This window comes from Peromyscus californicus, unplaced genomic scaffold (genome assembly GCF_007827085.1).
Source record: "Peromyscus californicus insignis strain IS unplaced genomic scaffold, ASM782708v3 Scaffold_18__1_contigs__length_77618521, whole genome shotgun sequence".
Lineage (NCBI taxonomy): Eukaryota > Metazoa > Chordata > Mammalia > Rodentia > Cricetidae > Peromyscus > Peromyscus californicus.
Genome location: NW_026294480.1, coordinates 34,529,888 through 34,557,192, shown reverse-complemented (window position 1 = coordinate 34,557,192; position 27,305 = coordinate 34,529,888). Strand labels below are relative to the sequence as shown.

The 27,305-nt window shown below is 40.9% G+C and overlaps 1 protein-coding gene and 1 non-coding gene across 2 annotated transcripts in view; one reads left to right on the top strand and one right to left on the bottom strand.

Moving 5' to 3' along the window:
- The window catches only part of Cwc27 (CWC27 spliceosome associated cyclophilin), a 185,039-nt gene extending 159,679 nt beyond the window's left edge, over nt 1-25,360 (top strand). The window contains exon 14 of the mRNA XM_052743231.1: nt 21,093-25,360. Within this exon, the coding sequence (XP_052599191.1) occupies nt 21,093-21,255 (163 nt within the window). The 3' untranslated portion in view covers nt 21,256-25,360. The remainder of the gene's footprint in view (nt 1-21,092) is intronic.
- On the bottom strand, nt 20,438-20,514 carry Trnaa-ugc (transfer RNA alanine (anticodon UGC)). Its single transcript has one exon. It is a non-coding gene; the product is annotated as a tRNA-Ala (tRNA).
- Nucleotides 25,361-27,305: the final 1,945 nt, after the last annotated feature.

Here is a 27,305-nt window from a genome sequence, read left to right as displayed (position 1 = left end):
TTTTAATTTTTTAATTTTTATTATTATTTTTCATTAACAGTGTCTCACTGTTCATACAATGTCTAACTGACTTTTTCTTTTATGGATTGTGCTTTGAGTGATCGTATTTATAGACCTCTTTCACATAGAATTGTCCTCTAAGTTTTCAGTAACTGTTTCACTCATTTACATTTAGGTCTATTACCCATTTTTTGTAAGAGACTGTATGAGGTATGAGGTTCAGGCCAAGTTTTATTTTCTTCATTTCCGAGTCTAGATGTTACAATGTAATTGTTTCAAAAACTGCCTTTCTCTCTTGAATGCCTTTCAGCCCTTGGTTCTCTGTGTTTATTCCGGCTCTCCTGTTTGTCAGTTCATCTGTGTGCTTACCCTAACATCTATGTGCTTACCCTAACACCACACTGATTTTCTCGGAGCAGCTTTTGAAGCCAGGTAATGATCAGGTAATAGGAATCTCGAAACTTTTCTCTTTTCTAAGTTGCTTTGGCTATTCTTTCTAGTTGCTCTGCCTTTCCATGTAAATTTTAGAATCAGTTTCTCTTAAGTACAAATAAATCTGCTATGGTTTTATTTGAATTCCATTGTTTATTAATCAATCTTAGGAGAATTGGTATCCTTGCCATGTTGGCTTTCCGGTGTTGAATTTTAGACTTTGAGTGTTTTCCCACAAGTCCCTAGACTCTATTAAATTTTTTTTTCACTTTTCTTCCAGTTCAGACTGGATACTTTCTGATGATCTGTCTTCAGATTCACTGACCTTTTTCTCTATCACAGTCATGCAGATACTGGACCCATCCAATGGTTTTTCAGCTTTGAACTTTGTGATTTCCAGTTCTAAACTTTTATTTATACTTATTTTTACACTGAAGCCTTCCTTCTGTTTTTCTGTGTATTCCAAGAGTGTTTGCCCTTACTTCCTGGAGCATATTTTTAAGTCACATACTATCAGTGTCTGTCATTTTGTTATTAGTGTCTGTTGGCTGTGCTTTTCCACATAGCTAAGGTTTGCTTAGGTCTTTACATGCTGACTGATTTTTGTTGTATCCTATACATTTGAACATTACAAGTTTCTGAGTCTTCTTTGAACCCTATGATGAATGCTAATGGTTATAGTAGCCTGTTTGGTTTTAGTCTGAGCAGCCTTGTGCAGAATCTGATTTCACACTATCTGTCTCGATTCTGGTACCTTAAATTGCTGTGCGTCTGTCCTACCTGAGCACTGCCAGTCTGCGTCCTGGCTAGAGGTCTGTCTCTCATGTAACATCTCTGTCTTCATTATACAGTCTAGAGTAAGGTTCCCAAATGCACTGACTTCATGGGTCTCTCTCCTTCACGATACTGACATCTTACATAGTCATCTCCCTTCTCCATCTTTCAGCCAGAAAGTGAGAGCATGAGCTTGCTTCAGGACCAAACTGTAGTAGCATGGGAACCACAGGGCAGGCAACCATAAAGCTTTAGGCCACCCTCTTAGGCCAGTTTGAGTATCAGAACCTGACACACACACTTGGGGGATTCCCATATCTACACCAAGCTGCTGTTCCTGCTGTTCTTGGAAGACTTATGCTTGGTGAGTACCTCAGACCATGTCATAGTGCATCATTTCCCCTAGCAGAGTGGTGTCATAGTGCATCGTTTCCCCTAGCAGAATGTCCTCTTTCTTTCATGTCCCACATGCTATAAGATCCTTTTTTTTTTTCAAGAAAATTCAAATGCTACTGAATTCTTGATGTGAATAGTATTTTTCCTTAAAAACTGTCTTAATGGCTGAGTTGTTCATTGTGAAATAATGCATTTCTTGGGAAGAGTATTGTGCCTTGACAACCTCACGGGTTAAAGGGCATTCTTGGAAGCACTCTGAATTCAGTCACAGAAGGGGATCGCCGAGCTGCTGCTGCACATGAGAAGGAAGGGGGGACTTGGCAGGTGCCGTGGGGATGTGATGCTTTCATAGCTTTCATATTTGTGGTCTCTGCCTGGAGACTTGAGAAAGCTGACATTCAAATCTGTTTTGTATACCAGAGAAAACTAAAGCACATGAAGCCTGCAGAGCATAGGCATGATCACAGCTAGCAGAAATCCCTAGAGGGATGTGGATTTCCATGAGGTATGGAGGGATACAGGGGTCCCCAGCTAAGACCCATCCAATAGTTTTTCATTATCATAACAGGATAATGCCTGAAGCCATAAATCAAGTTAATAAAACTCACTTGGTTCAGTTAATTGGAACAAAATATTGGTAGTCTGTAAAGTCGGAAGGAGAGTGTTTTGTTGTAAACACTTGTTACTGAGTAATTTCAAAGAAGCAGATCTGCCTCCCCTTGCTCTGTATGCTTACATTCAGTTGAAGAGTCTCGTTAAACCAGTGTTTCTTATCAAGTAAAGACTCTAGATTCAATAAATAAATAAATGAAAATAAAAAAGAACTTAGACAACATGCCCCCCCAGAATGTGCTTTGAAGCATGTGGAGCCTATCATAGGCAAATACCTTCTGTGACCTAAACCTCACAGTGTCCTCCGTGATGCCACTGTGTTTATGGGTTCAGTTTATTCAAGTAGGTCTGCATATTGTGAAAGTTATTCTTATTTTACTTGAGTGTTCTCAATGTAAATAATGTGAGACATGAAATGAGAAGTGAAGTTAGACAGGACACTGTCCCAGGTGTGACAAGGTGTCACTGTGAGGAAGGTTTCTTCTTAGGATGACATTGAGAATGAAGGATGTGTTTCTGTAGCAAGAGCCTGGCCTGCACAGTAGGACTTGCAGTGACCTTGACGTTGGGACACTTGTGCTCTTGTTGCCTAGAAAGAGATTTTAGCATCAGTGACCATAGGAGGAAGGATGTAGTAATACACCGGACACGGAAACCTTGGGATATTATACTACAGGGCCCTTCAGTGTTTGGCTAGGTATTTACTTGGCCTGAGAGAGGTTCTGGAGAGTACTATTACTTGTCCAACTCATCTGATTTCTCTCAATACACTACATTAAATGTATAGAAGCCAAGGAAAGGCTTAAAATGACAGAATTTGTTCTGCCCGAAGTGGAATGTAGGTTTTCCAGGCTCTTCCACTTGTTTGGACATACCTCAGGAGTCACTTTAATGTGGAATCCCTTCATTTCTTTTCAAGCCCTGATTGATTATACTTAAGCAGCTGTCATTTATTCAGATTATTAAAATTATACAAAGTAACTCATGATAGAAATCACTTATTGTTGATAAAATATACTCCCTTTTTCCCCCATGGTCTTTCGTTCTAGCACTTCTGCTGATGGAGGTGGCTCTGGTTCCCACAAATTTATTCAGGAAACAAATGCTTGTATGCACTGGATTCAAGGCATCCTACATGTCCTGTATCCTGTCTCATCCCCATTAGCCTTCACAAGAACACATTTGTAGGATAAGGAACTGCTATGGCAGGATATGTTTTCCCAACTCCATCAGATAATTAGTATTATTCCCATTCTGTAAATGTGGGACTGAAGTTAAAAGAAACCAAACTGTTTGCTCCCATGGTAAATGGTAGGGTTGCTTGCAATTCTTTTTTTTTTTTTTTTTTTTTTTTTTTTTTGGTTTTTAAAGACAGGGTTTCTCTGTGTAGCTTTGGGCCTTTCCTGGAACTCACTCTGTGGCCCAGGCTGGCCTCAAACTCAGAGATCCATCTGACTCTGCCTCCCAAGTGCTGGGATTAAAGGCGTGTGCCACCACCACCCAGCTGCAATTCTTTTCTTAATATAGATTTTTTTTATAAATTAATAATTCATTTATTTTTATCTTATGTATCTTATGTATCTTTGCCTTCATGTATGTCTGTGTGAGAGTGTTGTGTCCCCTAGAACTGGAGTTACAGACAGTTGTGAGCCACCATGTGGGTGCTGGGAATTGAACCCAGGTCCTCTGGAAGAGCAGTCAGTGCTCTTAACCACTGAGCAACCTCTCCAGGCCTGCTTGCAATTTTTAAGAGCACATGTTTCTTTCAGAACACCAGATTCTACCAACAGTGATTCCACCATGAAATAATGACCACTAGGACAAGAAAGAAGTTGAACTTGACTTTCAGAGGTGACTTTTAGGGGCCTTTGATTCTAAACAACAGTACCCACCTCTGGAGCAGATTATAGCACATATCATCCATTCTCAGCTGTGGAGTGCTTTGCACATTCTTTTTTCTACTAGGAGTTCAAAATCTGCTGTCATCCCATGCATTGAATTATCACACATTTATATAGTAGACTGTCTCCTTAGACTGCCTGGGTTCGAATCCCTGCTCAGACACTGATTGCTGAATGACCTCAAGGAAGCAGCCTAACTTCACCTCTAAAATGGAGATATCCATGCTCAGCACACTTATTAGAATGAGTTAGCACACTCATGTAAGGCATTCACCACAGTGTCTAGCACTTAGCAGGAGCTCTGGAAACAGGTGTTGAAGAAAGAAGGGCTTGGGACTGTCTTAGCAAGGCCTGATCCACTACTAAGCAGCATAAAAACGCTGTAAGTTGACAAAAATGTTACTGATACAACTCTCTTCACCTAATCCCCTGAAAGAAATATAAAAGAAATATAGAAGAAAGATAATGTTACTTTTCTGACCTGGAGAGACAGTAGATATGTCCCTACAATGTACCACTCATATCTGCTGCTTCTGCTTTAATGGGTGTGCTGGTTACGGTGGACTTGTTTTTAGAAACCATGGACTTTTTAATTTTTTAGCTGAATCCAGATTATAAAATGCTAAGTCTGGCAGAGTTTAGTTAATATAAATTTAGAAGAGAGATTACCTTTTCTGTGTTAGAAATATAAAGCCATTAGGCTCTCTTCAGGATGCCTTTTGTTTGTTTAATCTTATTAATAAGATCATCTTAAATGGACAAAAACCTGTGCACACATAAAGCCCACTATTTCTATTAGAAATGAAGTTTAAGGAGTAGGAGTCCTAAGGGTGGGTGTAACATAGTGGAGAAAGTCACTTCATTGTGATTGCTACATACAGGAACAAAGCCAGTGTAAGGGGTGTGGAGAGAGGGAGAATGTTAGTTTCCATGGTACACAAGCAACTAATAAATCATCACATGATCTGAGACTTTGACCATATCTCAAATTAAATATTACTTAGGAAAAGCTAATTAAGATTTTTTTTCCAGGATGCCATCATGCCTTGTTTCTTTTTATATGCTGTCTTTTCAGTAGATCATCAATGTTCTCCATATCATTATTTTTTACAGTGTCTCATTTGATGTGTTATAATATTCTGTCATAAGCAAAATTTACTGTTTGTCCTTTTTTGGAAAAATTCATCTAATTTTTAATTATAGCCCTTCATGAGTAAATGAACTGATAAACTGTTTAATAAATTGGGTGTTATTTCCTGAGGCTAAGAGGAAATAAAACTGCTAAATAAGGATTTTTTTTTTTAACCTTTAATCCTAGCAGAGAGGCAGAGGTAGGCAGATCTCTGTGAGTTTGAGGCCAGCCTGGTCTACAGAGAGTGTTCCAGGACAGCCAGAGCAGTTACACAGAGAAATCCTGTCTCAAAAAACAAACAAACAAACAAACAAAAAACTCATAAAAAATTTAATTGAAGTATAATTTATAAATGAGAAAACAAACAAAACAGTTGTTATCTCTGTGATGAATTTTGGCAAGTATGTGCACCCATATCAACCAAACAAGATCAAATATTCGCATCACCCTGGAGAGCTCCTTGGGCCCCTTTGCTCCTCCTCTCCTTTAACCACTCATAAGGACCACCCCAGCAGGCCGATGACAAGTTTCCCTAGACAGCACTGTAGAACGTGGAACCCTCTGTACCCACACCAGCAAGGCAGAGGCGTTTAGTTCTGTCTCAGAGAATAAGTGAGTAGGTATGTGTTGCATCCCAGTTCAGAGATACATATTTGTTAATCTCTGCACCTTTGTATTAATTTGTATTTCTTGGCTTAATGGTGAAACTGAGCACTTTGAAAACATTATCTGGCCCTTTGCTTCAGTAATGAAGTTTATGTTTTATGTCTTTTGTGTTTAGTGTTAGGATTTTTGTTTTTGTTTTTTGAGACGTGTTTTCCTTTATACCAGATTGGCCTTACATTCACTGTGTAATTGACGGTGGCCTTGAACTTCTAATCTGCTTGCCTCCACTTCCCAAATCCTGGGATTACAAATATGTGTTACCACATCAAGTTTATGTGGTGATGGGAATTGAACGTAGGTCTTCATGCAAGCTGTTTACCACATGAACCATGTCCCCAGCCCTATTTTTACATTTCTAATTGATATGCAAAAGCTACTAAATATCACTGATATTATTTTTGTTGAAATATTTTTAAGAACTTGTCACTGCCTTATAATTTACTTATGTGGGGATTTCCCTACATGTTTTCTGCCTGATGCTATTCTTGTAGTCTTCATAATCCCAAGATTATATGAATATGCTTATATATTTCCCTAGTGTTCTGTGCCATTATTTTTGTTTTTAACTGCCATCAAAAGCCCACCTGGAACTGATTTGGTATATTAGGCCAACGTTAGAACTTTTTGTTTCTAAATTGTACCCTACCGAATGAATAATCCTGTTTCTTCAACTGATATTATCAGAGTGAGGTCTGGAGTATTTTTAAGTTCATTTCATTATTTTATATTAATTTTTTTGTCTGTTCTTCTGCCAGTACCCCACTTTTTAATTGCTATTGGCAGCATGTTGCTGGTTAGTACATGGAGGGTAAGGTGGACCTTTATTGTTCTGCACTTACATTTTTACTTTTAAAGCTTGCGTGGATAATGTGCTACATTTGTATTTTCTTTGAGTTGTCCACACCTGGAAGAAACTTAGACAATAGACCATGGAATCAATAATAAAGAAGAAAGCCCCATTATTTAACAGGTGGCCTCGACCTGAATTACAACCCTGGTGCCAAGAAGGAAATAATTAGTCTTTAGACAAACCCTTCAAAGAAATGGAAAAGATCACACGTGGAAAATAACTAGCATGTAGAAAAAAAGAATGGAATACAGTGTTTTAATTGCCATCTTTCTGGTCCAGGTATATATGTGTTCTTAATGAGACATTTGGTCAGGTGTTTTCCATTTCCTCTCTGGTACACTGACCAGTAACACATGAAATTTGAACCAAGTCTCAGAGTAGATGTCTCAGCTCCTCATGCTTTATCTGTTGTGAATCCCCAGAACACGGCAAGGATGGCCAAGTATAAATGCAAGCTACAAAACCCTCTTCCAAAGATCCTTAGGCTTTCAACCACTTGACATTTTGAATTAGTTATAATCCCTTCCTTCTCTGGTACTACTGCGGATAACTTCCGAGTCAAATGTAGCAGTAATGTTTCATTCTTTGTTTAGAGGAATTATTTAAACTGATAAACTTGCACTTGAGCTCTTTTGTTTTGAAGTTTGGTTGGTGGGTGGGTGGGTTGATTGGTTGGTAGTTGGTTGGTTTCTTTTAAGGTAAATACTCATGTAACTCAGGTTGGCACAAACTTGCAGTGTAGCTGAGGTGGACTTTGAACTCCTGATCTTCATACCTCCAAGTGAGAAACTTAAATTGTGTGTGGCATGGTCTATGTCTATAAAATTCCAGCGCCTGAGAGGAAGCTGAGGCAAGAAGGTTGCCTTGAGCTCAAGACTAGTCTGAACTACAGTGTGAGACTTTGTCTCAAAACAAAAGGGAAAAAAGCAGGGCAAGAGAGTGGCATGTGCCTTTGATCCCAGCACTCAGGAGGCAGAAGCAGTTAGATAGATCTCTCTGAGTTTGAGGCCAGCCTGATCTATTTAACAAGTTCCAGGTCAACCAGGACTACAGAATGAGACTCTGTCTCAAAGAAAAGAAGAAAAAAAAAGAAATTATTTAATTGGGCAAGGTTGTACATGCCTGTAATCTCAATACTCAGAAGATGGAGGCTGGTGGATCTGGAGTTCAAAGCTAGCTTTGGCTACACAATTGGCTTGTGGCCAACCTGGGCTACAATAAGACCTTGACTAGAAAAATAATAAAATAATAAAAAAGTAGAAGTATAAGTAAATACTAAATATTCACATATCACCAATCCCATTTAACCCTACAAGCTAGATATTGTTAGTATATTATATGGGAGGAACTTGAGATGGCGAAAGATCAGAATGATTAAGATATTATAGCAAGCTATAAAAAGTAAAGCATTACTCTCATGAAACTGGTTGGTTGGTTGGTTGGTTGGTTGGTTGGTTGGTTGGTTGGTTTTTGTAACAGAGTTTCATATAGCTAAGGCTACTCTGAAACTCTCTAAGTATTTAAGGATGACTTTGAACTTCTGGTCACCCTGCTTTGCATGCCCCAACCCCGCTACCAAGTGCAGGAATTACAGGTCTGTACCATCATGTCCAGTTTGCTCAAGCCCAGGGTCTTCTGTACACCATAAAAACATTCTACCAAATTAGCCACATTCCCAGCCCTTAGATAAGGAAACTTAATACATCAGTGTTTTATGGCATTCTGTTTCAAATGCCATTTGAGGTTTTTCCACCCAAGCAACGATTTTTCTGAATTAGTCTGCATATTTTTCATGTTTTCTGATACAGTAGTGTTGTTGTTTTCAACTGTAGCAATAAGCTGCCAATGTAACTTTAGGACTTAGTAGCTCTTAAAATAAAAAATTGTCCAACCTCTTATAAATCTTGGAAGATGTTAAATTCTACATCCCTAACATTATTTGTATTATTTGAAGAATTAAAATTTGGGGAGAAATTTATAGGTGTGTTTAGCTTGACTTAGAAGTTCCTGTGTGTTTTCATAAAAATATAAATAATAGAGTGGTTATGAGCATGGGAGTTTAAGGTTAGACCTAATCTTGAATCCCAGCTTGGAAATTTCCTAGCTCTGTGATCTTGGAGAAGTTATGGAATCTTTCTGTCATTGTTTTTCAGATTATAAAGTGAGGGTAATACTGGCACTTTTTTTGTTTGTGGGCCTGGGGTCAGTTTGGGATCAAGCGAAGTTCTATTTATAAAGGGTTAGTAAGATGTTAAGAACAGTCAGTGATCTGTAAATGTGTCGCTGTCATCATTGATGTTGTCCGTTCTTAAGAAGTCACCACTGAAGTCAGTAGATCTGTCAGGACCATAATTGGAATTTGTACCATTTCTGTTACAGTTGATAACTTCTAGAACTTTTCTTTAGTTGACCTATAACCACTTACAGTGGCTAACTTGAGCTTAGTTTCTATCATAGTCCTTAACAGTCGGAGATACATTTTGAGGTTTGGGGGTTTTGTGTCTATTTTATTTATGCATAGTAATGCCTCATTTTAATGAAATAGTGACTCTGTCCATGAGACTAGACTCAAAAGTGTGGAAACAAGAAGTGATATGGCAGAACAGACATTGTTCAACTTTGGATAGCATAAAATCGTGAGTTCGATGTAATACAAATGTTTTATTCCATTCCTCTCTCTTAGCCAGGTATTAGGTAGGGATCAAATGAAGTCAGAAGAAATATGATTATAGACCAGGGTCCTTGGTTACTGTTCATTTTATACAGAACTATAAATAATCCTGCAAAAGGCCAGTGTGGTTCGTTATAAATAGGGCCTCATCAGAGTTGCTGACTCTGGAATGGTGATTATTTTAATTCTAAGCTCTCCAGCCAGCCTCTGAAGTCACCTCCGCTGCTGCTTTTGTCTTCTGAGTGAAGAAAGCTCTTCAGCATTGACTCTATTGTTCCCTGCAATTTGTCCTGAAATACCTTTCTATCATGAGGGAAGCTTTGATCATGGGTATGATTTGAGTGAGACGAGCAGGCAGCCCTGTGCCCTCGCTGCTTCGGAGACCTTCTGGCTGGGAGCTGTGTCTTCCCTCTGTGGGGCAGTTAGTCTGCTGGCCACAGAGTTCATGTTCCTGGCGGAACTGTCAGTTAAAGCTCCCAGCAGGTGTAAGAACACATACTGCAGTTGTCTTCTGGAAAGTGTCTTAAATCTTTCCACCTGGTTCTGCTCAGTGTTACTCTGTTAGATGGGCAAGAAAGCCAAGGAAGTGCATTCTCCTGCTGCCGAAGTTATTTGGAAAAGTATATCTTCCACATTTAGTCTAACAGTACCCAATATTTACTAATCGTTTTTAACTAAGGAAAATGAAAGACAGTGTTTAGAGTTGGCTTTTCAAAACCCCAGAGGAGCAGTGTTCCTTTAAAACTCAGAATGAGGAGATTTTCCATGTTAGTGGTGAACAGGGACAGTACCCTGCTTTCTGTAGCTGTTTTCTTTTTCCAAACGTCTATGCCTGTTAAGCTCCTCTTTTCCTGAACTTCATTCTGTTAGCTCGAGTTCTGTTCATCCTTTTCTCCTGCCGTCAGCTTTAAACAGTTCTCTTGTTTCTGGCTTCACGTCTGTCTAATTCCTTTAGGTCAGTTTCTGTTGCCCAGTTAAGCCTCCTTCCATCTTGATTCTTCTTCCTCATCCCACCGCCCCTCTCTCAGGCATCTCTGTCTGTGCCACCTGCTCTGCTAGACCCAGGCAGTGCCCCGGCCCCGCTTCTCTGGGGCTCTTTTTTAACTGCTTCCATCTCAGGGCGCGTGTCCATTTTCCTGCCTGCCCCATCTGCTCCCATGTGTTACTGTGGTCTCAGATGCATACTTCATTTCAGAAAAAGATTTACACTTTTCTTTTTGATGCATGCTAGTACCTAAACCCCAACGTCTTAATTCTTAAGTAGGTTGCTTGGAATCAGAAATGAAGAAAAAAATCTAAAATTAAAAATCCTTAAGTTTTTAACCTAAAAATAACGTTCTGATAGTTTAAAACAGAAATAAAAGTGTTGTTTAGAACATGTTTAAACATCCTAAGAGATATAAGAAATGTTAAATTTTTAATCAGATAGCCTTTTATAGTTTAAGTAGCAGCTAAAGTACACGTGACTTTTGTAATGCACCTTCTTAGCAAACTTATAATAAGTACCAAGTGTTTGTGAGCAGTTTTCAAATTTCTGGAAACTATTTTGGTCTTTTTTTTTTTTTTTTCATTAGCAGAAAACTTTCTCCAGCAGCAGCAGCAGTTCTCCTTAGGCTTCCCAGTTTTCAGGACTGTGAACTAGGACTCTGACTTCAGAGTAGGAACTTCCTCTGGGCCCTTCCCTAGCCTCAGCTCTGTTATCTGCAAAATGGAAGAGAGAACTCCAGCTGACCTTCATGTCTCCTGAAAGTCCTGAGAGTGCCTTCAGTATGTGGTAGGGTACAGAATAGATCCATAAAAGGCAGAGGAGCTGAAATAACAACTCTTAAAAATAACCTGACCCATCAGTCATCAATTATGTTGCAACAGACTTAATAATTCTCTGAATCTTTATGTAAAAGACCAACTGCAAACTATTATAGAGATAGGTGAGTGCCACCTCTGGATCCAAAACCAAATTATCTTTCCAATTTACAGTATTATCCTGTAAATTTCATATAATCCAATAAGAATACCAGTAGGAAGAGGAAAAGAAACAAACAAAAGTGGCCAGCATAGTTTCTGATAAAAGGAGAAAGGGAATGCCATGTGATTAAAAATGCCACCTGCTCAAGAACCTTTAAGCCACTTCTTACCATAAGAAAAACATCAGATTGCAGTGGCATGGCACATAGCAAAGACCTGACTAGCACTCCTCAAAATTCACAAGGGGAACAAAAACCAGGACACTCTGATCTGCAGAGATGGCTCAGTGGGTAAAAGCACTTGCTGAACAGACCTGACTTCAAATCCCCAGAAACTACAAAAAAAAAAAAAAAAGAAAAAAAGAAAAGAAAAGCCAGACTGGCCTCAGGCATTCCTGTTTTTCCAGCACTGGGGAATGGGCAGGGCAGACAGGAGGATCACACTGCAGCTTGCTGACTGCTGGTCTACCTCCAGATTCAGTGAGAGACCCACCCTACCTCAAGAGAATACGGCTCAGAGCCATAGAAGACACCCAGTGTCCTCCTCTGGCCTCTGTATGCACACACACACACACACACACACACACACACACACACACACACACACACACACACAGACAAGATATAGCCTAAGGAAATACGACAGTGAAATGTACTTAGATGTCCTGGATGAAGTCATTACAAGGGAAAAGGCATAGGGTAAATGTTGAGTGTTTTTGTGTGATCAGTATGCTGGATAGCTTTGACAGACATTTAGTTTGCCATAGCCTGGGCACTGGAAGCTAGAGAATTCGATACTGGTAAGGCCAATACCTAGTAAAAAGTCCACTCCAGGCTTAGAGGTGACCAGTCTCAATGTGTCCCAAAGGCTGTCCACTATGAACACATACTCCTGGTGTGCCTTCTTGGAAGTTGAAGAACCCTTTTAGCATATCCTTCCTTTTCCTCTCAGCATTGGTCTACTTTAATTCTTACTATAAATAGTGTCCCTGACTAGTTTATGGTCTAATAGAAGCAGATCATATTTAGAAATGAATGTACATGTAAGCATCCACGGCTGATTGGGTCCAAGTAAAGTGTATGTATGTGATGATATAACATAAAAATAATGAATGTCAGTATTATAAAATGCCAAATCATGAAAGTGTTAAATATTTTTTGTACAAACATAGTTTGTAGGTAGTATAGTTAGTCACACACACAGATTCAGGTGCTCAAGGTCTAATACCCTATATGGTAATATTTGGAGGTAGAGCATTTGGGAAGAAATTAGGTGTCAATGAGATAGATCATAAGGGTGAAACCACCATGAAGAGATTAGTGTTCCTCTAGGAAGAAAAAAAGACAAGAGTTCTCTTTCCATTCACACTATGTGGGGACACAGTAAGAGGAAGCCATCTTGTAGACCAAGGAGAGAGTGCCCTAGTCAAGTGACTCAGTTTTTGTCTTCAAACTGTGGGAAAATAAATTCCTGTTTGTAAGACACCAGGTCCATGGAATTTAGTTATAGTCCTGAGAAAGACACAGGAAGTACATGGGTTAAAGCGATATTCAGACCCCTTTGCCATGGTGGCCAAGTCTTCTAGCACTGTGTGAAGTGAATAGGCTGAACTTCACCATCTTCTCATCACAGGTAAGGAAGCAGGCCTGTGATTCCCACAGCCCGATGAGTGAGTCAAACTCGAGTCTGACTTCATTCATGCGGGTCTCCCTAGGAAATATTGAAGAACTTCAAATGTAGGAGCAGATTCTGAGGACCAAAGCAGTGAGAAACGGTTTTAGGAAGAAATGGGCTTTGAAATGACCAGAAAAGGAGGGGATAGAACATTCCAGAGAAGTGACATGGACAGAAAGAAGAATGCTTTAGTCTGTTTCTAGCAGAGCATTGAGGTCCTTCAAAGACTCAATGGAGGCAACACTTAGAAACTGTTTTGTCTTGCTGAAATGTGTATTTACAAACAAAGGCTGTTTCCACCTTTCAAACCATTCCCCCAAATCATGTTCATTTGTGATCTGTAGTCTAAAGAATGACAAACTGAAATAATAACCAAGTTGGGTTTCTTAAGAATTCTAAGTTAATAGGGAAATACAAAGTCATCACAATATGCAAACCAATTGTGTTATAACAAATTATGTATATGTTCTCAAAGAGTGACAAGGTCATTCAAACCAGGAATTAGAAGGCTGTCTGAGGACAGTGAGTGCATTTCCCATACTTCAATGTGAGAAAATGTGAGCAGATGTTAATCTTTAAGCTGTTTAATTGGCCCATTTGAGACAGGTCAGCACTAGATTATTATAGCACATATGTGCTGTCCGAAGAAATTCCTTGTTTTTAGTACTAACTAGCCCTTTTCTTTGCTAGAACGTTTGAAAGGTGAATTACTTGCCTGGAAACTAAGGAGTTTATACAACCTGTAATTGCTAAATAATTTGGAATTGTATATTAAAACTATCAAGGAGAAAAGTAAAGACAATCAGTATTCTAGCCAAAGGTCTTTTTAGAGGTGATATGAGTCCCAGAAATACTGACTTGTTTACAAGTACTTATCATCATCATTCTTCTGAACAAGCACTGCTGGATGATGAGGTGCAAAGGCCAATGAAACAGCTCTGTTCGTCACAGCACCCCAGAGAGGCGGGCTTGCAAAAAGAAGGCTAGAGCCATGGTCTCGACTGTCAGGGAGGCCAGGAGAAAGCAAGCCAAGCAGGAGCCAGGGTGGCGGCACAGCCAAGGGCAGGGAGGAAAGAGAGAGAGAAGACGTGGAAATACAGAGGCAGCAAGGAGGTTGGAGAAAGCAGGCATTCTTCAGGAAGCTCCCAAGAGTCCAGCATGTCTGGAATGGAAGATAGGGGATCATGTAGATCATAGCGAGGCATATGAAAGCCAGGTTAAAGAAGGCATGGACCGGGTGGTGGTGGCGCACACCTTTAATCCCAGCACTCAGGAGGCAGAGGCAGGCAGATCTCTGTGAGTTCGAGGCCAGCCTGGGCTACAGAGTGAGTTCCAGGAAAGGCCCAAAGCTACACAGAGAAACCCTGTCTTGAAAAACCAAAACCAAAAAAAGGAAAAAGAAAAAAAAAAAAAGAGGACACATAAGAAATTTAGGGCTCCTTCTGTAGATAATGGACCAAAGGGTTTAACCATAAGGTTTTTCACAGCTAGATTTGCTGCATTTTCTGAAGAAGAAGAAAAAAGAAAGAAAGAAAAAGAAAATATATGAGGGGAGGTGGGGAGAGAGAGAAAGAAGCAAAGACCAGGAAATTGCCATGGGCCACAGTGCAACCCTACAACCCTTCCTGATTTCACCCCTGACATTGTCAGACACCCATCCTCACAGGGACGGATCCTGGGCCCTGCTTCTTCCCCTCAGACCTGCAGTTGGATGGGGCCATAGCTGGCGTCTTAACTGTAAATAGAAAAAGAAGCTGGGACTTGAATTCCAGAAATAGGGTTTAAGACATTAACAAGATTCATGATGGAAGTAAATGCTGTTTCTAAGCAGTGTTTTCCCCAAAGATGTGCCCTGGTTGCTTGAGGCCTTTGCAGTGTCTCTTTTGGAACTGCTTCAAACAAAGGCCAGCCTGGGGTTCCCTTGTGATCCTCCCTTTAGAGCTACATTGTAATTTCTTGTATTCCAGAATGAGCTCTCCCCATTCTGATTTTTGTCTTACTAGACCTCGCACTGAACTAACATTTGACTGATTCTCAGGGTTAAAACTCCATCGTTGCAGATAAAAGCCTGTTACCTCTGAAAACTGTCATGAAACCACCTGGTCAGCAGCATACAGATTCCTCTACCTTCTCAGAAGTTGCCTGTGAGAAGGGACTGGTCGGCTAGGGGTGTAGCTCAGCGGTAGAGTGCTTACCCAGCTTGCACAGGCCTGGGTTCAGCCTCCAGCTCTGCAGAGAAAAAGGAGGGGGTGATAATCTCTTCCTTGCCTCTCCATAGCCAGTGCAAATGCCGCCAGGCAGCATGGGAAAGCTTTTGGAGAACACTATCAGTGGATGCTCTGATTATTGTCTCACACTTTAACATTCCAAAACCCATGTTTGCCACATTGTGGTGTCTGTGTGTTCTCCCAAATAAACAGTTTGCTTCTGGAGAGCAGAGCCTGGGCCACATTTGCCTTTTTGCTGTCAGTAGCTAGCAGTGGACTCACTCATAAGAAGCCCTCAGATGTTTGTTGAGTGGATGATTGAGTCTAGCTCGTTGCCTCGTTTTCATACCACTTATAAGGACTGGACTATGCCCTTGGAATCACTCAGTTTTCGGAGCAGACTCGGGACCACTTAGGTCTTGTCAGGTGTGTTAATAGTTTGTCATTGTGAACCCAGTCTTGGGGCTGGAGAGATGATGAGCAGTTTAGAGCACTTGCTGCTCTTGCAAGAGGACCTGGCTTGGGTTCCCAGCAGCTACATAGTAGTTATCAACTAACCATAACTCCACCTAGCACCCTCTTCTGACCTCCATGGGCACCAGGCACACACATGGTATACAGATATATGGAAAAACACTCATACACAAAAATAAAATAGTATAAATGTCCCCCCCACCAAAGAACCTGCTGTTCTCTCACTCTGAAGGAACAAAGCAAAGGTAAATGGAATTAAATCAGTCAGTGCAGAAATGTAAAGGTTTTTCATCTTTGGCTCTATGCTCCTTACATTTAAAAATAACCAGTGAGAAGTTTTTAATGATTAGTTCTGGGACCCTTATGCTAGAATAATTAAATTCTATGATACCTTTGAAGATAGAAGCCTGGCAGGAATGATTTTTAAAAACACTCAGCTGATTTTCACATGCACCCTGCGTCTGATGGAAGGGTTCTAAAAGCACTTAGAAAAATGTTGCTTTCAAAACAAATCCTCTCCCGGAGCTCTCCATTAGGAGCTGTGGGAGGTGCAGAGGAGCAGGAGGGGTCTCCCCCTGAAGTCTGTCAGGGGGCAAAACCTTGCGGTGCCTGATAGAGTGCAGTGTAAGAGCAACCATTAGTGTGTGCTGAGCTGGCAAAAGTCATGGAAAATGGACTTGAGACTCTCTGCAGCCCAGTAGGTGTTTCAGGAAGCTTATCGTTAAAATAAAAGACAGCTCCTGCCCACAGAAGGTCAAGTGGTTGCCTAGCAAACCTGGTGCCAGGCTTGGCCAGTACCAAGGGTCTGAAGATTTCATTCTCATGAAAAACCACCGTGCTCAGCACTGGGCATACAGCTGTGAAGCAGGCATACACTGTCTCAGACACCTGCGTCTCCTCCAGTTCAGGAAAAGACAGTTAGAAAATAGTGAGAGGTGATGAACAGCTAAGTCAGGTTGGGGAGCTAGGAAGCGCTGCACGTTGGAATGCCGCGTGCTTCTGCCTGAACTATTTTAGTCTGATCTGATAGTGTTCCTGAGTAAAGGCATATGATAAAAGAAATGAATAAGAAATGCTTTTCAGAATCTAGAAGACTTTGAAGAGGAAGAATAGTTAAGTAATTAAAACAATAAAGCAGAATAGCAGAATAATTGTTTCTTGAGCCGGGCATGGTGGCACATAGCTGTAATCTTAGCACCCAGAAAGGTACCAGGCCAGTCCGGGGTGCATAGCAAATCCATCTCAGAAAACAAAATAAACATGTTTATTTCAAGAGGGAAATGTTCTTAAATTGGGGTGACTTGGAATTGAGAAGGAATGGCTATGAAATCTTTTAGCAAGGCTGTTTACATTCTCTTGGGATAAATCATTTCACTTCATTTTAATCAGAAATGAGTTGCTAATGTTGGGATTCTGTACTGAGCTCAGAATCAGATCTTCTGGCTTTTGCGTAGATGTCACTGCCATCCCATAATTTGTCTTCCAGTTATCTGAGAACTTTAATACTGAATGTCATGTCAGTAAAAAACCATTTGTTTACCTTGTTTATACTTTTACACAGTCCCACATCAGAATAAATTTCCTTGTACAACACCACTCTGGAGATAGGAAGGCCCCATCTCATAAGTCTATGCTAAAGATTGTGTTAATCCGAATGAAACTTCTGTCTTTGCCTTCAAGTAAACAAGTTCTGAAATTCTTACATGTAAATGATTAGTGTGTAATTAACTCCACAAGAATTCATTGCTCTGATTGGCCAGTTTTATAACCAGTCACCGAGTGGATAAGACTGAGTTATTGGGATGTACAAGACTGAAGTGCCAGCACCTCCAGGATGGATGAAATAAGTTCTCAGTCTGCATATGTACCCTCCCAGGAGACCGAAGTGTGGGCAAGCTTTCAATTCATACAGTGTGTGATTTATGGAGGCACAGAGGTCAGGAGTTTATTATACCCAAAATCATAATAACTACTTTGTTTTCACTTTAAAAATGAAGTGACCAAAGCATGTGGAAAGATAAATGGGTGAGCCATTCTTGCTATTAAAGACTCCACACTATTGTGGAGTAGCCAGCCATCCCAAGTGTTGTGGTGTTAAAGCTGAAGTAGTCTGTAAGCTGAGAGCCCCTCCTTTCCTCTGGGTTGAAGATTGCTATTAATCAAAAATTTGGACCTCTGTAGCAGAGGCGTATGAAACAAACAGCTGAAGCAGACAGCTCCTTTAATTTATGGCTTTCTATGTTTTTCAGATTTGTGAGAGAGGTTTCTTCCTGTAGACTTGGTTCTGTGGCTCACTTGCCTAAATTTCATGTATTATACCAGAACCAACCAAGTCCAATAGTTGCAAGATTGTCTCATGGCATTGAAAGGAGGAAGGTACCTTTTCATGTTTTTAATTGACAAAGTCTGATAAATAAAGTCATTTTGAAATATGAATAATCTCTACTGGAAATAGATGTCATAAAAAAAAAATCTGTATTGGAGGCAGAATGTGGGATCATTTTTTTTAAACAGAACAATGAATTTGTGGAAAGGCTAATAACCTAACTAGGGTAGTGGGGTAAGTGAAGCGTCGATATCGAAGTATTAAATACAGTTGTTTTGAAAGACATGTGATTCCAGCTTAGGAATTCACTTAGGTGTCGGTGATGGGAGACTGTTAGGAGCTCACAGCGCAGGGCCTGAGCTCCCGTGGTATGTAAAGGGCCTTCAGCAGGACAGCCTTGCCGCTCTATTGCACTTGCTCCCCTTCCTACGGTGCACTTTGTGGGGTACACAGGACAGACTGCAGGAGTATGGGAGGAGAGGCCTCGTCATACCGTGCATTACCAAAATATAAAGAGCTTTACTTTATCCACTGTCTCCCTCCAAGTGTCTACCGCTGTGACCAAACAACATGATCAAAAAGCAAGTTGGGGAGGAAAGAGTTTCTTTGGCTTACACTTTCACATCACTGTTCATCGTCAAAGGAAGTCAGGACAGAACTCAAATGGGGCAGGAACCTGGAGGCGAGAGCTGATGTAGATACCATGGAACGGTGCTGCTTACTGACTTGCTCCCTGTGCCTTGCTTATCCTGCTTTCTTATAGAACCCAGGACCACAAGCCCAGGGATGGCACCACTCATATGGGCGGGGCCCTCCCCCATCAACCACCAACCAAGAAAATGCCTTACAGCCAGATCTTATGGAGGCAGTTTCTCAATTGGGGTTCTCTCCTCTCAGATGACTCTCTCCTGTCCAGCATGCCAAGGGAAGCAAGTTGAAGATGTTCTGTAGAGCCCAGGAGGAGGGGAATTGCTTAGGGCTTAGCAGCAGCCTCAGTAGTAGAGGCTGATGCTGTTTAGCTGGCTTTCAGAAGCACTTCACTTGGGTGAGTCTGCCACCGATTAGCCAATGTTCAGAAACAAGAAGTTGCTGCTGGTAGTTGACTTTCAGAAGTGACATGAGCTGTCACTGATTGTTTAGACCTAGATAAGTCAACATTAATTGGTTAAATCCAGTTGTGTTTCCAGCTGGATCTACTGGTTCCTTATTTCCCTGGTTACTGAAAAAAAAAAAAAAAGTCAACTTTTTCAAGGAATTGGGCACTCTCAGAGGCTAACACCCAAATAAACACCATAGGAAATTTAAAACACAAGAAAATCAGAGTCTGTAAGGAATCCACATATGTACGTGATGGACCTGTTAGAAGTCAGAAGTTCTCACGTGTGGCGCGGCTCCTTCCTGTGTTGAGATCAGTTATTAAAGTCAGAACAAACTGTATTATTAATGACAACACATAGTAATTTGAATGTGTTTTACCCTGTGTAAATATGATGTAGGTCATCTGTATGTCACTGACACTCCCTGTATCACCATGACCTTCTAAAGTAGAACAGGAGGAAGTAGTAATGGTCCATATGCATATCCCCAAAAGGGCAGTATCTGTAATATTTTCCTTTCCTCCCAAAATCTCTTCAGGAATCTTCAAAATCTGAACATACTCATAGAGTTTTCTATACAAATAAATATCACTCATCATCTATGCTGCTGCAGGGGAACCTGACAGTACCAACTGTCCAAATCTCTGCTTATACAGATCAAAGGAAATCACTGTCATATGTGAGCTCCTCTGAAAGTTGCAAGGGGCATATGCAGGGTTTTGTTTTGTTTTTCCTGTCTGCTATGATGAAGGAAATACGTATTTAAGATGCACTAACTGATACTAACTGGATTTTTTCACTTAAATAACTAGTAGAAAATTCTTACCGCTTTTATTTATTCATATAAAAACTGAATTTTTCTCTTTCCTAATTGGTTCAATTGCCCTGACGTCTTCTGACTCAGCTGTTTACTGCTGACTCCTCACAATGGAGGCACAGCTAAGGGCTGGCACAGCTCCCTGCTGCTAAGGATGGCTAGCTTATGACCACTTAGAAATCAAGCACATGCTGATACCTTAAGACCAGTGAGCATTTGCTCAAGTAGGAAGGCAGGATAGTAAACTTTTATAATCAACAGTGAGAGGAGAAAAGTAGTTCATGGAGTTACGCCAGAAGTTCCAGTCCCTTTAGGATAGAAAAGCTCAGACCCTCCCAGAAAAGACAGCCACAACACAATTTGAACATCACTTTTGGTTATTTTTCAAACGTTTATCTTATAGATGCACACTTTTGTCACTGTTTATTTGGTTTTTGTTAATTTGCTAGTGGTACTGGGGATTGAACCCAGGACCTTATGCATGCAAGGCAAATGCTCTGCCACTGAGCTGCACATCAGCCCTAACACATCATTTAAAGGTGGGATTTATTTTTTTTTTTTTTTTTGGCTTGGTTTTTGATTTGTTTTTAGTGTAATCCTTGGTTTTGACCCTTTGAACCACTCAGAACACAAACAGCAGATAGGTCTGGTTATTGGCTGGCATCTGGTTCCACAGCTGGCTCTCTATGGTTGAGTGTACTCTTAAAGAAAGAGGACAGAGGTTCAAATGTGGTTTTAGGAGACTCGCAGGTAGAAATCATAGTTTCTCACCGGGAGGAATCCTCACTGAGCATGAGGGCAAAGACTCCTAGAAATGCAAAGTAGACGGGCATGTTTTCCAAAGTTTTGTTTTGTTTCTGCTATGCAGTTCTGGGGACCCAAACCCAGGGCTTTGCACATGCTCGACACTCTGCCCCTGAGTGAGATTCCTCACCACAGCATGTGTTTGTAGAACCGCTTTCCAGGTGGGATGGGCACCTGTAAGCAGCGACCCCTCCTGGTGCCGGCTGCTGCCTGGTTCCCTGTGTGAGAGTGGGGGATAAATTTCTACTTGGCGTTCCCAGCCTGAGCTCACTGGGCCTCTCTCCTCTTCTTCAGGATGTCACACGTGCTCCAGTTTGAGGACAGAAGCAGGAAGGTGAAGGACGCGAGCATGCAGGACTCAGACACGTTTGAGATCTACGATCCTCGGAACCCAGTGAACAAAAGGAGAAGGGAGGAGAGCAAGAAGCTGCTGAGAGAGAAGAAGGAAAGGAGGTGAGAGCAGCGTGGTGACGCCAGAGCTGCTCGCAGCGTGCCCGCAGTCAGTGTCCCTGTGACAGCCATGGACCGCAGCAGCACGGATGGATGGGAAAGTATGTCTGAACCTGTTCTCTGACTCAGAAAACAGATACTTTGTTTTGTAAATTTGGAATGATGTAAGCAAATGCTTTTGGTTACTGATAACATTTTTTGTCCTTAATTGACCTTTTATATTGCTAAATCTGAAATGAAATCAGTTTCTTTCCAGTTTAAATGTTAACCATTTGCAGACTGTATAAGCCTGTTGATGCCCTTTACCCTGAAATGTGTGAAGTCTTCTTGTCAAGATTTTTATAAGTGCTCACAGAAGGAATAAGGGGAACTTCTCTGACACTTTGATATAAAATAAAAAATTATAAAATAAAAACATTAACATTGATGACTCTTTTTGTATATAAACATATAAAAATAGCCAGACCAGTAGGACTTGCGCTTTAATTTGTGAGAAATACACAGGCAAATTAATATTCTCTGTCCAGGCCATTGCCTGGGTGTTATGAATGCATTCAGGACGGTAGCACTCTGTTGCCATGCTCTCCAAACACCACATCCTGGTGCTGGGCCACCTCAACGCAGCAGCACCAGGAGCAGGTCAGTGCACAGGACCCGTACCACCAGTAGAGCACACCAGGAATTTAGCGCTTGATGCAATCATTCACACTGGGTGTTTCTGTTACCTATTTTTAGTTCTAAAATCTGCTTGCTAAAATTGTACAGCAGGCTAACTTCAGTCACCTAATAAAACTTCACCAGCCACATCTTTTCAGAAGAAGTAATGAAATCGGTTTCCTCTTCCTAAAGCGCCGGCTCTTCAGCTGTGATCCCAGGTGCAGCCCTGGCAGCAGACATGAGGACGGAGAAACCCTAGTCCCTGCCTTGCTGCCTGCCAGCCACCAGCAGCACGCCTCCTCTAGACTGTCGGTGTCCAGGGAACTTCAAAATGTCATGGCCCATGACCAGAAAGTTAGAATCCTAGGCTTGTACCCTAAAGAAATTTTCAGACACTGGTCAAGATGAGTAGGCGCTAGCCTACATTGAAGCATCATAAAGCGGAGTATACATATGTGTTACATAACCACACTGTGGCATACTTTATAGTGATAAAGACCACTACACTCCAGGAATGTATCTAAAGGAGCAGTGTTTGCCTAACGTGTACCAGGCCCTGAACTAAATCCTCAGGACAGAGAAAAAAATAAGTAAACAGAACTATATTACTGTATCTTAAAAGGAACAAACAAAACCAGATATATCAAAATGTAAAGCAGAGAAGTAATATAAGTTGAGAATGTAGTGAGGGATTATGCTGGTTTAGTAAAATGGAAGTTGGGGCTTTTCCTCCAAGATCCATGACTTCATTAGCCCTGGATAGTTACTCGGTTTTAGTACTAGGCATGCTTATTGAGTGGGTATTGGGTCCAATTAGAGAGCGATTGGTTACCACAAAGGTGTGCGTACCACTACAGCACTCAGGTTTACAGTATCATGCTGGTGGCTGTGGCTCATAGGTCTCAGAGCTGGGTAGAACTGGTGGTTGCTTCCCTCCTTTGGAAGCTTGCTTGGCGCCTTCTGATGATAACCATGAAAGATAATGACAAAATTAAGATCTTAGTGTAGCTAAATGATCATCCTATTTTAACTATAAGAAGCAGGAGATCCTGAAATGTAGTAGTGATTGTGGTATTTCAACATTACAAAATTCACTAAATTTAACTAAGTAAGTAATTTTCAAAAAGAATAACATACTAAATTTGGTATAAAATATGCTTGTAGTCACAGGAAAATGTTTAGGCCAAATAAATGGAAAGAAAAAAAAACTAAAATAAATGTGAAAACATAAAAAATAGCCTTTAAATTCACTTAATTTTTAAGTTTGGGTTTATTTTTTGTTTATGTGTTTTGGTCAGGGATACTATCCTGAGACAAAGCAGCCTGTCAGAGTTCTTGTTCTTTGCCTGGGAATGCTAGAAAGAGAGAAAACAATTGGCATTTCTGTTCTCATTATGACTTCCGCTTTGAGTGAAGCTGGTGGCAGGTAAAAGCTAAAACCAGCCCTTGACCTTTCCTTTCTCAAAGGGTAATTGAAGTGAATGCAGATCCATCTGGGATTTTTAATGTTATAAAACAGGACAGGGCCACATGCCCTCCGCTGTGGCCCCTCTGAGGCCACGTAGTCAGTAATGCATCTAAAAATGGGGATATCATAAAACGGGTCATTAAAACGTGTGAGGGGATGAGTGGTTTGCTGCTGTTTTTAGAACTCATTCAGTGAGTGATGGTGGGTGTCTTTCTCGAGCTGTCACTGCCAGGTTCTCGATAAGATCGGATGTGTGAGGTACATAAACCTGTCATGTTGTGTCAGTGTGGCCTGTGTAGGAAAGGTTAGAGGTAGAATACAGCCGAAACATGCTGTTTTATCTTAGTGATAACAAGGAAGAGAGGGGAGGTGTGAAGTGAGTTACCGTGGAGGGGCCTATCAGTGTGAACAATTTGTCTATATGTGTTGATGTGGAGAAGTTAAGAGGGGTGGCATTCTTCACTGCCATTCACAAACAAGAGTAGGTCTGCCTTCACCATCACTGTGACAGCCAACAACCAAGCAGTTCCTCGTTGTCGGGTGGCCCCATTTCGGCTTACTGGGAAGCACAGTGAATTTCCCATCTTTGCTTCTTTCAGCTTTTAATGGAGAGATGTGATACAGGCACCACACTGTGGAGAAATCCTCGCTAGATGAAACTCAAATTCTAAGGAAAATGGTAAGACATCAGCCCTTACTAGGGTGGTGTTAGAAGTACTGGGTCTGTAGAAAGAATGTTCATTAGCATGGCCATCCCCACCACCTCCCGGACATACACAACCCTCACCAAACCCATAGACCATGTCTCTGTCACAGCTACTAAGTCTCCTCAGTCCCTGTGGAGAGGTATTGCCAGTGATGTGGTGGCAAGCAAGCTCAGAAAGAATTTACAGCATTTGTCAGAGTGTCATACCATGGCCCATTTCAAACCCTGATACAGCCCTGCTCTGTTAAACCTTTTGCCATCCACTTTCATTTCTGGCTAATGCTTTCGTACACTAACTCTCGCATGGGCACTGAAGAACTCACTCAATTGTGACCCCGTTTCCAGAGCCACAGTCCCCATGCTTCTCTATTTTGTGCGATTACCATTGTACGATGGATTTGTATCTAATTCTCTGTTGATGAAATTTTCCAAAGCTTCTCTTTGGGTTTTTTCCCCTACTTTTTAATTCCAGTAAATCTTATGCTCAGCTCAAAAAGGAACCAAACCTTATGGAGAAAAGGAGGTGTAAGAAACAGAATGATGGGTCTTTGATTTACCCACTTTAAATGATAATGTACAAATTCATCATTTAACTTAAAAGAGCAGTGTGGAGTTAGGAGACGGGGATTCCCACCTGAAAAGAAAAACATGGATTCTAAATGCAGTGCAGGCAGAAGTCTGCTCTCTCTGTCTCCCACATCTGCTGGAAATTATTCCCTGAAGATTACATCATGATATTAATTTATGTTACTTGATCAGCTAAAATATCTTCTGGAGGCTTTCTTCACAGCACCAGTTAGAAAGAAAAAGATTTTTTTTTTGTCTTTTAGAAAATTATTATTTTTCTCATCCTCATAATGCCAAATGTGATCCTTATAGGTAAACTGCTACCACTTTTTTTAAACGATGGAGATAATTTTGAAATTAAGAAACACTCAAGTGGTTTTTGAATCTATTTTCTGTGCTTAATGTAGGTCATGACTGTATCAGGATATTCAAATACTTCAATAAAAATACACTAGAAGTGAAGGGTCCCACATATAGAAAATATATCATCCCCCTTAAAATACATGCTTTGTAGTTGGTTCTCAACTGTCACAGTGAACTTATAATCTGCAGGCTTCCTTCTCTTTTCCATGTGATCTGTATAAAATGTTGAATTTTCCATTTGGGACAAATGTTTTATTTGGGGTGAGAGGCATGGACATTTTTCCTCTATTCTAAAAATCTCATTATAATACTGTATTATGGGTGCAAAATGAATAAACTGATTAAGAATTAGTGGTATCTCCCAACCAGCCGAAGAATTCAGCAAGTGATTCTTGAACTTAAAGGGATGTGCGATGTGTAGGGTTTAAGTCCATTACCTAGGAAATGGCATGTGTTTCAAACCTGACGCATCCAAAGTTGAACATAGCTGCCACTCCCAGCCTTGCTTCATGACGGTTCTCCCATCTCTACATTGGCAATGCCAGCTTCCTAGTTGTCCAGGCCACGTAACCTGAGTCTCTGTCTTTACCTTGCACACTCAAGCTGTTAGGACATTCTGTGCATTTGCCCTTCAAAACAGACCCAGAATGTGACTATTTCCCACTGTTACCCCTCAAGCAAAAGATCCCATCAATATGCACGTGTCCTCCTAAAAGAGGACCATATCTAGTCCCCTTGCATTCACCTGTGTCCCTCTAGCTTATTATCATGGCAGTCAGTGAACATTTTTAAAGTATATCACAGTGTCATATTCTGTTTACACCCTATATAATTAGTAAAAGCCCAAGCCCTTATGGTGGTGTATGCGGCTCGGTGGAATTGCCATCCCGCTTCCCAGTCTCTCTGGCCTCCTCTTTCACTACCCTCCCCACTCACTCTCCTTGCTGGCTGCTCATCAAGTAAGCTGTGTCTACTCCATCCCAAGGTCTTTGTAGTGGCTGCTCCTGCTATCTCCAACGGTGTTTCCCATGACATCCTGACAATGCATCCCTTGGCTCCTTCAGGTCTTTGTTCAAATGATGCCTCAGAGAATTCCACAGTCACAATCCTTCTTTGGAACTGCAACCCTCTCCATTCCACATGTTCAGTCTCAATCTGCCTGTTCATTTGCAGTCAATGGTAGATACTATGAACCGAAGCACTTTGCCCAATTAACTTATTTCATTTTCACACACAGTCTTATGAGGTCAGAACTTGCTAGTCATTTACAGGTGAGGGAATTGAGTATTAGATATTTATTGTAGCTGGAGAGATGGTGCAGCCAACAAGAGTACTTGCTGCTCTTGCTGGGGACCTGGGTTCAGTTCTCAAAACCCACATGTTGGCTCATAATTGTAACTCCAACCCAAGCAGATCCAACGCCCTCTTCTGGCCTCCACCAATACCAGGCATGTACATAGCATAAATACATACATGCAGGCAAAACATCCATACACATAAAAATAAATACATTTTTTAAGGTTTCTTTTTCTTTTTTTGCACTCAGTCCATTAAAAAAAGCATTTTTGTCTACTTTTTTTTTACTAGTATCTCAGTGTTCAGAACCTATCAGAGAGTGAATAATCTAATCGATATTTGTTAAATTGACGGATAAACCACTACATCCCAGAAAAAACCTTCCAGGGCCAATATGAATTTATTACATGCTCACAGTTCAATATCACTTCATGAAGAGAGGTTGTGTTTATGATAAAAATGCAGAAGGATATAACCTCAGCTCAGAGACTGCTCCAACAATGTATAAATAATCTCCCAGTTTCCCTTCTCTCAGATGGAAACAACATCCGTCTGACCTTCCACCAAGACCCTGTCATAGCCTAAGAAAATACAGGCAGGAAAACTGCTTTCACAAGTGAAGACTGTAATGAGTAATGCTAGTGCTTAAGGGATGCTCAACTTTATAAACCAGATCCTCTTCTAAGCATTGTGTGCTAACTCATTTGATTCTTATAAACAACCATATGAAGTGTTCATCTCTATCTTTATCTCTGTTTTCCAAATCATGAAAAGATTTGGGCCTTAGTGAAGCTAAGTAATTTATCAATGTCACACGGTGAACAAAGGAGCTAGACTATCAGACTCGCCCCCAGAGCTTCTGCCCCTGGTCACCAGTTTACTGAGCCGCTCACTAACTGAGCCAAGGTGTCCTTCTGGTAGACCGTCTACCATTTATAATCCGGTTAGAACACAGGAGTTCAATTGCAAATAATTATAGATGTAAAAGTGAAGTGAATGC